The 10,878-nt window shown below is 37.4% G+C and overlaps 1 protein-coding gene across 1 annotated transcript in view; it reads right to left on the minus strand.

Moving 5' to 3' along the window:
• LOC110450998 (dynein light chain 1, axonemal-like) overlaps positions 1-10,821 on the minus strand; it is a 15,937-nt gene extending 5,116 nt beyond the window's left edge. Inside the window, exons 1-6 of the mRNA XM_021498818.1 lie at positions 10,785-10,821; positions 6,379-6,417; positions 4,595-4,704; positions 3,263-3,318; positions 2,957-3,012; positions 1,245-1,334 (exon numbers count right to left, since the gene is read on the minus strand). Of these exons, the coding sequence (XP_021354493.1) occupies positions 1,245-1,334; positions 2,957-3,012; positions 3,263-3,318; positions 4,595-4,704; positions 6,379-6,417; positions 10,785-10,787 (354 nt within the window). The 5' untranslated portion in view covers positions 10,788-10,821. The remainder of the gene's footprint in view (positions 1-1,244; positions 1,335-2,956; positions 3,013-3,262; positions 3,319-4,594; positions 4,705-6,378; positions 6,418-10,784) is intronic.
• Positions 10,822-10,878: the final 57 nt, after the last annotated feature.

The following is a 10,878-nucleotide window of genomic DNA, read 5'->3' on the forward strand; positions in this document are numbered from 1 at the left end:
GGTCAGTATAACTATATGTTATGACTTATGTATCAGGTCAGTATAATTCTATGCTATGACTTCTGTAATCAGGTCAGTATAACTGTATGTTATGACTTATGTATCAGGTCAGTATAATTCTATGCTATGACTTCTGTAATCAGGTCAGCATAATTGTATGTTATGACTTTTGTATCAGGTCAGTATAACAATATGTTATGACTTCTGTAATCAGGTCAGTATAACTATATGTTATGACTTATGTATCAGGTCAGTATAACTATATGTTATGACTTATGTATCAGGTCAGTATAATTCTATGCTATGACTTCTGTAATCAGGTCAGTATAACTATATGTTATGACTTATGTATCAGGTCAGTATAATTCTATGCTATGACTTCTGTAATCAGGTCAGTATAACTGTATGTTATGACTTATGTATCAGGTCAGTAAAATTCTATGCTATGACTTCTGTAATCAGGTCAGTATAACTGTATGTTATGACTTTTGTATCAGGTCAGTATAACTATATGTTATGACTTCTGTAATCAGGTCAGTATAACTATATGTTATGACTTATGTATCAGGTCAGTATAACTATATGTTATGACTTATGTATCAGGTCAGTATAATTCTATGCTATGACTTCTGTAATCAGGTCAGTATAACTGTATGTTATGACTTATGTATCAGGTCAGTATAACTATATGTTATGACTTATGTATCAGGTCAGTATAATTCTATGCTATGACTTCTGTAATCAGGTCAGTATAACTGTATGTTATGACTTATGTATCTGGTCAGTATAACTGTATGTTATGACGTATGTATCAGGTCAGTATAACTGTATGCTATGACTTATGTAATCAGGTCAGTATAACTCTATGTTATATCTTATTTATCTCATCAGTATAACTATATGTTATGACTCCTCTATCAGGTCAGTATAACTGTATGTTATGATTTATGTATCTGGTCAGTATAACTCCATGTTATGACTTCTCCATCAGGTCAGTATAACTTGATGTAATGATTTAATGTTATGTAATGATGTAATTCACTCCAAGGCCGAAATACACCAAAATATTACTGTATTTAAAATATCCGAAAAGACAGTAGTGAAAACCTTATTTCCAGATTGTTTGCACAAAGGATTGGTTACTAGATATTATAAGCAAGATTATTGCAATAGAACAATATTGCCCCTCAGTATTTCTTCCCCCTGAAACAGCAATCAACTCCAGCAATAATTTCGCCAACTACCTTAAGCTTCTTCAGCACATTGATTCCTTTCAGCTTTTCCACATAGTTGTATGAAATCCAAAGCTGTTCAAGTGTATCTCCGACAGCTTCCTGTGTATAAACAAACGAGTCTGGAGTGTCGTTAATATTACCAACAAAAGACCTGACTTACTAATATACTGCCTAATATATATAGCATGTATGTCTTCACCCATTATTAAGTGTAACCGTGTAAATAGCTGTGATGGGAAGTGACATGTTAGCAGGGATGTACTTTAGAGGCACTTTTATCAATGCAAGTATGTACTAAATTCAGTGATGGACAATCGGTTTAAAATCCTAATCGATAATTGATTTGTAATCGGAAGTAAGTAAACCGATCGATGATCGATTGCATAATCGGTTCATAATTTTAAGGGCCAGAATACCCAAATAAAGTGAGAGCACTACCACAACATCAATAGACAGAGTGGTTAACTATACACTACCACAACATCAATAGACAGAGTGGTTAACTATACACTACCACAACATTAATATAATCGATCATTAGGCCATCACTAACTAACTTTTATAAAAAAAAAATGGGTTCCATGAAATACTACTAATGGATCATATAAGAATGATAGATAATAGAGATATCTCAGTGCTATTCTGCTTTGATTTTGTATGGCAACAATCATGAACTATGTCAACATGTATTGTTTATCACTGTGCTCCAGTAAAACTTCACACTAACACTTATTAGGAACGTCAATGGCAGGACCATGAACGTGGATTTAATTAAGCTAGAAAATGGCTGCAACAATGTTAAGAAATCATGAATGCCCCAGGCCCACTTCCATGCACACTGTCACTGTTTAGAATATTTCTAGAAATAGAAACTGTGACCTTGGCCTTTCAAAATCTTTGTATAAAGTTTGATTAAAAATCAGATGTTACTAGCGAGATGTCACTGAATAAGTTGACATGTTTCTAAAATGAGTAAAAGTGACCACTGCCTTGACCTAGTAACCCTGAAATATGGACTCATTTGAGGTAGTGAAATGTACAGGCGGTCACCCATCCAACTACTGACCATGCTTGATGTTGCTGAACTAGTGAGCGGTTCCCCAGGTTAATACTGCATCGCTGGAAGAGCTAGCTTGCCAGTAAGGCAGTATTTTCCCTCATATTCCTTAGATGTTACACTACTCTCCCCTCCGAAAAGTCTTGTCCCGGGAATCCTGTAGGTCCTCCCTGTGTATCAAGGCACCTTCCCAAACCACTGGGAACTGGCCTTACGTGATCACACAGAGTCACTACGCTACCACCAAATGTAATGTGCGGGCGGTCACCCATCCAACTACTCAGCTTGACCCACGCTCAACATTGCTGAACTAGCTAGTGAGCGGGTCCCTAGTTATACGCATTGCTGGAAAAGCTAGCTTGCCAGTGAGGCAGTATTTTCCCCTCACATTCCTTAAATGTTACGTATATTAGTACCTTACTTAAGTATGTTCAAACTCCATTAAGAAATTAAGTCAGAGAGAGCAATCAGGCACTGAATCGGGACAGGAAGCGTGAGGACAGATATTGGTTACAATATATGCCCCCCAACTCCATCATCCAAATAAAATGGCAGGGACGTAAAAAGAACTGTATATAGGCAGAGAGTAAATAATGTTAATTTACCTATAATGAGCAACATCCATAACTTAATATGAAAATCTGTAATCACAAAGTTTACTTACTAAACCAGTTAAGGATTTGATATTGTTTCTTCCCAGAGACAAGATTTTCAAATTTTCTGAAAAAAGAAGAAGAAAACAACAAGCATTAAATACATGTTTTTCAATGATGTATCACAAATTCAGTAACAATTAATTTCTTATAATTCAACTGAAAGAGGATTGAGTTGTCAAGACAAGATTTAACAATATTGTAAATGGCAAATAATTATTTCAAAAGTAGAGGATAAAACAGTGTCGGGCGTAATTAGGATTACTAGGACGTGTGATTAAGAACAGGAAAAGGAACTTTTGATACAGTATACTTACTCAAACCATTTAAATTTGCTATCTTCTCTATAGCATTTGTCGAAACTGACAATTTTCTGTAAAATATGAAATCAAAACAATTAGAAATACAACAGAGGATCAATAGGCCTTCATCGCTCACCTGATATAAATCTAACAACTGTTACTTTAAAAATGGACTAAATGAAAGCTAAAGGCAAAATATCAGTGTCTTGACTCAAAGTCAATCAAAAGAACCTGTTGAAAGATTTGAACACATTAAACCCTTGTGACATTGACAGTTAAACAAGGACATACTGTTAAACAAACTTTATAGCCCTTTATCCCAGAATGCAACCTGCCAAATATTATCACCCTACACCTTTTATTTATAGAGAAAATTACTTTAAAGATTTATACACAATTGACTTGATGTGACCTTGAAAGTGTCAAGGTCATTCAGATGCAAAAACTTGATGGCTCTTCATTTGAGCATGCTAATGGTCACATTTCACCATCCTTTGAATTTTGGTTATTCAGAAGAGTAGTTTAAAGTTTTTAACATATTTAACCCCTGTTACTTTGAATATAATTCAAGGTCATTCTTTTGAACAATTTTTGCAAACCTTTCATCCCAGCATGCTACTGGCTAAATATCATCATCCTAGCCATTTTTCATTTAGGAGAAGTTGTTTAAAGTTTTTAACTTTTAAATCATCAACCTGGTCCTTTTGGTTATTCAGAAGAAGTCATTTGAAGGATTTATAAGACAAATGACCCAGGTGACCTTGAATATGGGCTAAGGTAATTTATTTGAACAAACTTGGTAGCCCATCATCCCAGTATGCTTCTGGTTAAATATCATCACCCTAGGCCTTTTGGTTATTTTAAAAGAAGTTGTTTAAAGATTTCAATATATTTGACCTCTGTGACATTGAATATGGGCAAAGGTCATTCATTTGAACACACTTGGTAGCATTTTATCCCAGTATGCTTCTGGCCAAATATCATCACCCTAGTTCTTTTGGTGATTTAGAAGAAATTGTTAAGTAAAATCTTGACGCCGGATGCCGATTCACAGGATAGGCTCACTTGGCCCTTCGGGCAAGGTGAGCTAAAAATATGTAGAGAATTTCAACACATTCATGCTATGTGTGTGTATAGTATTGAGTCAGGGTGAGAAAATGTTGGAAAAAAATAATTAAAGGCCACTTTGACCAGAGCTACTTATTTTTTAAACAACTTTTTTTCAATTTTTGTATATTTAGGATATTCCACCATATTTATGATACAAACATAAGCTTATATTATGTATTCTACCATGTATAAATGCTAATAATAATTATCATGAAAAGCAAGTACTGGCATACATACTCGCAGCAGGATAATGTAGACAAAGAGGCATCCATCTTTTCAATGGGAGGATACTGCCCAATAATTTCCACATGTTTGCATTCGTTGGCTTTTTCATTGCACTTTGTCTCCTAAAAAATCATCAAACATAAACAGGGACATGCAGGAATGTATTGGAGAGGAAAAATTAAATTAAAACAGATGTGTTTTTATCATACCACACAAAAATTAACTATATTCAAGTTCAATACGTAAAAGAATTAAAAATAGAATAACACCAGTAAATGGGGAATATTGCACTACGGAGTGACAACTTATCAGAACTAGGTTGTTGTAGACTTAACGGAGGTTAGGCACTTTGCTTTCTTCATGATAGGACACTTAAATTTAGAGCTTGGATTTGTGACAACATGTACAATTTGGTCTCTGCACCATATATCCGTAGTGCATATTAATTATTTCAATCTTGAAAATAATGTAAGATACAACATATGATAAGTGAGGATATTTTTATTAGGTTTATTCAACAGATTTCAGTGGAAAAATTTATGGAGAGTTAATAAAAGAATGTGTAACTTATGGGAAAAATAGCATTTGTAAAAAAAAAAAAAAATCTTATATTAGATTTAGTTAAAAATAGCAGAGACTTTGACAAAAAAGGAATTTTTGGCACATTTCAGGGCTCAAAAGCAAGAAAATAGAAATATTTGTAGAAAAAGATTTGACCCTTACATGTAAATTAGTTGCTAATTCACAAGAAATTGACTAAAATGTCATTTGAGCTCTTTTCAGGGCCCAATTCCGTCTTTGCATATTGCAGAGTTATCTTCTCTTGGGAGCAGGCATTGATTTGTACGTCACTTGTTTGTGAGAGTAACATCATCAATTTTTGAGAAAACGAAGTAATTTTCTCACACAAATCAATGACGTAACAATCAATACCTGCTCCCAAGAGAAGATAACTCTGCAATACGCAAAGACGGAATAGAAAGAAACCTGATATGAATAGGAATACATTTATTTAATTTTTCCTATTCAGTAATGACATTTAATTATCTAGTCAATCAGATCACTGTAATTACATAGGAAGTCACCTTGACCTGGTTGCCAATTTACTATGGTATCCAGATTTATCATAACCAGATTTATGAGAAATTTGAATGGATACCTGTATAAATTCCTCTTTTTTTATAATGAAATATAAATTGATACATCGTTAATGAGAAAGCTATGAAGAATTCACAAAAAAAGAATGTGTTGTTATTGTTAAAAATTGCATTTGTAGAAAAAAATTGACAATAAAATTAGATTTTGTTGCAAAATTGAGAAATTTATCAATATATATGTATGTCAAAAGTGATATGGACAGGTATATTTTTTGTCCTGTCAGAGGCTAGCAGTACTGTGTACTGAAACAAGCTAAGCTTATAATGCAGGTCCGTAGCTAAATATTAAATAATTAGCCCAGTGAAGAAAATATTATCACTAACCCGGGCATCTGTCCTTTCATATTGTAAACCCTTGGACAGTAAGATTTTATTGCACATTACCGTCTGCATAAAACCTTAACAACTTCTGCACATACCTCTGATCACCACCAGCAAAACTATTGCCACACATGACGAAACCATCTGACTAAAGACTAAATGTCGACATTGAAAGTTGTAAATTTTCAAGAAAATGTAAAATAAAAATTTTGCACTGACAGTCAACTAAATTTGCATTTCTTTCACTCTAGCTGGCATTTTGCAAGTTGCAAAGAGTTAATGAAACTGTTGACATTAATTATATCAGGACAAACTTACCCATCTGCCCAAGGCCTCCTTAATGGTTGTTCCTTTAATCTGTAATGAAAAATTGATAGAAATAGGATTTCATATTAAGGAACCTACAAGCAGTTAAGAATATAATTAAAATGATCATGACCATCAGATGAAAACACAATACCAAGGTATTAATTTGACAATACAAGCGGTCATAAAAAAGAATTTGGCAATATTACTATATTACTTTTTGCATACTGCCAGCTTTGGTAATCTTTAGCATCTTTCTATCAGCTTTGCTCAAGTCAGATTAAAAAGAAATAAAGGAAGGAGGGGTGAACTGATTCAATATACATACAGACATGGATATATATATATATACATTATTCTTTGGCTTATGCATTTTTAGGAAACATTTGTTAAATATGAATTTCAACAGTGATTTCTTTAGACATGCAGATTACCAACCAGCATTGTTTATGTACACAGATAGATCTATGCAAAGCACATTTGACTTAGACATTTTGGTTCTAGATAATACCCCCCCCCCCCAAACTTAACAACACAATATACAGTTCTTCTTCTTCTCCTTCCTTTAATGGAGAATACTCTATCTAGAGTGTTGAGTTCTCCAGCGCGACCTATGCCGACCGCAGCTAAAACCTCTGTATGTACAGTTTAAAAGAGGTAAAAACAGTGGGGTCTACATAGCGTATTGGTGGTCGGCTGCCTCGTACTGTACGAGGGCGTGCCTGAAGCTATCAAGGGTGGGAGACGATCGTATATCGGTAGGGATTGCATTCCATGTGATGATGGTACGTGGTACAAACGAGTATCGGTATGTGTCAAGCTTTGTTGGAATTTACCGTATGTTGTTAGCAGTAGCTCCTCTGGTTCTTCCTGATGTTACGGTAATGTCCTGGTGTATTGGTACCTCAACCAGATTGTTGATAATTTTGTAGAACATGAGCGTCCTGTTTCTGGCTCTTCGTTGCTCTAGTGGCTCCCAAGCTAGTTGACGCAGCATGTTTGTGACACTTCCTGGTTCCCTGTTGAAGTAGTCCCCTGTGGCAAATCTGGCAGCTTGTCGCTGGACTCTCTCAAGTTGGTCCTTCTGTTGTTGAAGATGGGGATCCCAGACAGTGCAGGCATACTCAAGTATGGGCCTAACGAGAGTAGTATAAGCCTGGGCATTGACTTCTCTTGTGCATCCCCTAAGGTTTCGCCGAAGGAATCCAACCGATCTTGCAGCCTTGGCAGAGGTTTGGTTTATGTGCTCACGCCAGGAGAGATCCGAGCTGATATAGGCTCCAAGGTATTTGCTTCGGGGACAGTCTCTAGGGTTTGGCCCTGGAGTAGGTAGTCGGTGTGGATAGGGTTTCTGTTCCTGGAAATGTTGATGGTGATACACTTGTCCGGGTGAAACTCCATCTGCCAGTCTCGCTCCCACTTTTGCAAGGCATTGAGGTCGTCCTGTAGGATGGCAGTATCCTCACTCTTGTTGATGATGCGATATATGGCGCAGTTGTCAGCAAAGAGTCTGATTGGAGACTGTACGACATCTGGTAGGTCGTTTATAAAGGCCAAAAACAAGAGCGGGCCTAACACCGATCCTTCGGGGACTCCTGAATCTACCGATGCCTCTGAAGTTGTTGACTCTTCCACTAACACTCTCTGTGTCCTGTTGCTTAGGAAGCTGCTTATCCATTCTAATGTGTGGTCGCAGACTCCGTAGAAGGCTAGCTTGTGGAGTAAGTGTTGGTGAGGCACCTTGTCGAAGGCTTTGGAGAAATCCAAGAGGATGCCGTTGATTTGTGTGCCTTCGGCAAGGCCCTTCGCAAGCTCGTGCACGGTGTAAATAATCAGCGACTCGCATGAGCGCCTACTCCAGAATCCGTGTTGGGCTTCTGTCAAGATGGAATGATGGTCTAAGTGACGTATAATGTTGGAGTGCAGGATGTGTTCCTGGATCTTGGAACATATGGCAGTAAGGGAGACCGGTCTGTAATTGGAGGCCTTGCTCTTGTCGCCTTTCTTGAAGATCGGAACCACTTGCGCCTTTTTCCAGTCTTCCGGAACCATGCCTATGTTTAGGGATTTCTGATAGATATGGGAGAGGGCAGGAGCAATCTCGTGGGCCATCTCCTTCAGAAGACGTGCTGGGACAGCGTCTGGCCCTGTCGCCTTATGTGGCTTAAGGTTCCTTAGCAGCTTCTCCACTCCTGGCCTAGTAATTTTGATGGGGGCATGCTGCTATAAGGGCTATCTCCTTTATCTGGGGGATTGCTCAGGTTCTCCTTGGTAAAAACAGATTTAAACTGAGAGTTTAGGATGTCCGCCTTTGTCGTAGGGTCATTGTGAATGAGTCCATCCTCGTTTCGCAGGGGAGCTGTTCCGGTGGACTCTTGTTTCTTCCCCTTGACAAACGACCAAAACTTCTTGGGGTTGGTCTTGGCGTCAGGGCTGATGATGTCCTGCATGTAAGTGTTGTGGTCTTGTCGGATACTCTTTTGGCAGGCAGCCTTCAATTCCTTGTAACGCCGGACATCATGGGGGGTGGCTAGTTGACTTTGCTTTCCTGAACGCCCTGTTTTTCTGCCGAGTCAACCTTCTTGTGCTGGTATTTATCCATGGATTTGTAGGCCTTGATCTTGTGAGTTTGTGTGGTACGTGGGTGTCCATTAGGGTTAAGACCCCATCCTTGAAATCTAACCATAAGGTGTTAATGTTGGTAAATGGTGATTTCAGGAAGTTTTCCACAAATGCTGTGGTGTCCTTTCCAAGTGAGGTGAGCTAGGTCAGCTTGATCCCACATGTAGATGGTCCTTCGTGCAGGCTTAGATCTCCTGGGTTTAGAAGAAGTGTCAATCAGGATGGCATTGTGATCTCCGACTCCAGGTATGGGCTTTCACTTATCGACTAGGGAAGGATTATTGGTGAAAAATAGGTTAAGGGTTTTATCTCCGCGGGTAGGGAAATTAACCGTCTGCTCTACACCACACTCGTTAACAAGGTTGAGATAAGCGGTTGACACAGATCGAGGATATTGGTTCGAGGTTATGCTGAGAGTGGACCAGTCTATGTGAGGGACGTTAAAATCCCCTCCAATCCAGAAATCGCTCTTTTGGTTCTCGGCTCGTAGTCTTTGTAGTTCCTCAACTGCGTGGCGAGTGTAGGCATCCTGCGTTACACAATCACTATATATTCCCAACAAACAGTTTAATCAATGGTTATAAGAGCGCAGCTCTTCTTGCGCCAAAGGCGCAAGAAGCAAAGCTTTTTTCCGGTAACATGTACGACCAATTGAAGACATGGTAACGTCGAAATACTATGCTTCTAAAATCCTTCGTCACGGAAGTAGCTAGTATAGAGTTACCGCGGTCCAATTTTAACAATGCTGTTCAGCTTTGCTACACATTCACAAAAATATCTCTTTATTTGAGAATTTTTTTCTGTAAATTCATGACATTAAAAATTATAGAAACTGAAGCTTCTTTCAAATATTCAGTCTTTTCTTCTCTCCACCCAAACCGGAAGTATATAGTAACTACCAAACCAGACGGAAATCCGGATATGTTTGGGCTATTGTGATTCTCTTTTTACACGATTTAGAGGGATCAGGCAAAGTATATCATGTCGGAAAATAAAATTGGAATTTAATCACCAATATACTTAACTTTTATAATAGAAGTTATATTTGATAAACAATACATCTTCAAATATGAAGTCCCCCTACTGGGCCTCACTGTTTCCGCAACATTACGCTGAGGCCATAGATGGGGCAATTAAATGCAACAGTACCAAATACATTTGTGTTTTCTCTTGAACTGCATAATTCATTTGAATGCTTTTCTTTACTTATTATAAATTTTACATTTATCGCTATAAAACGAATAAATAGATAATATTTTAAACAATGTTATTTAGAAAATAAGATTGAAAAAACCCAGCATTTAGACGCCTCTCTCGTTTCAGGCAATGCCTGTTTTCAAAATGAATGATTTTGCCCATCAACAGATTCAAGTATATTATAAAAAAAACAATAACAGGTACATTTTGTATGTATTAAAATGGGTAATGTTATGATTCACAAATCATACTATACTATTTAAAAAAGCTGCGCTCTCTCCAGGCCATGCTTGAGTCATATTATATCATTAACGACTTTCTCATACCTGCCTTTATTTTGTGGGTAAAACAATATGTACCAACAACATTTTTCTTATTCGACATACGCAAAATCAAATGTCGATGAACTGCACATGTGTGCTCAGGGCCAGGCGATACTATAAGGGCATTACGGTGTGCCCGATATTTTCACAACACAATATCGAATCAATTACAGCAAAACAAAAGATGTAGTTACATTATGGATGGAAAGACCGTGCTGACATCAAGTTATTTCTATGAAAACGATTGACGTGAAGCTAATGAAAAAATATACCAACCATCTTGGAAGCTTGTTAAGTTGTTATGGTCACGTTGTCACGTGACGGAGCTAACATGATAATATATTTCATCAAAATAGGCAACCCTAATACT

Source organism: Mizuhopecten yessoensis, unplaced genomic scaffold, assembly GCF_002113885.1.
Source record: "Mizuhopecten yessoensis strain PY_sf001 unplaced genomic scaffold, ASM211388v2 scaffold5673, whole genome shotgun sequence".
Taxonomy (NCBI): domain Eukaryota; kingdom Metazoa; phylum Mollusca; class Bivalvia; order Pectinida; family Pectinidae; genus Mizuhopecten; species Mizuhopecten yessoensis.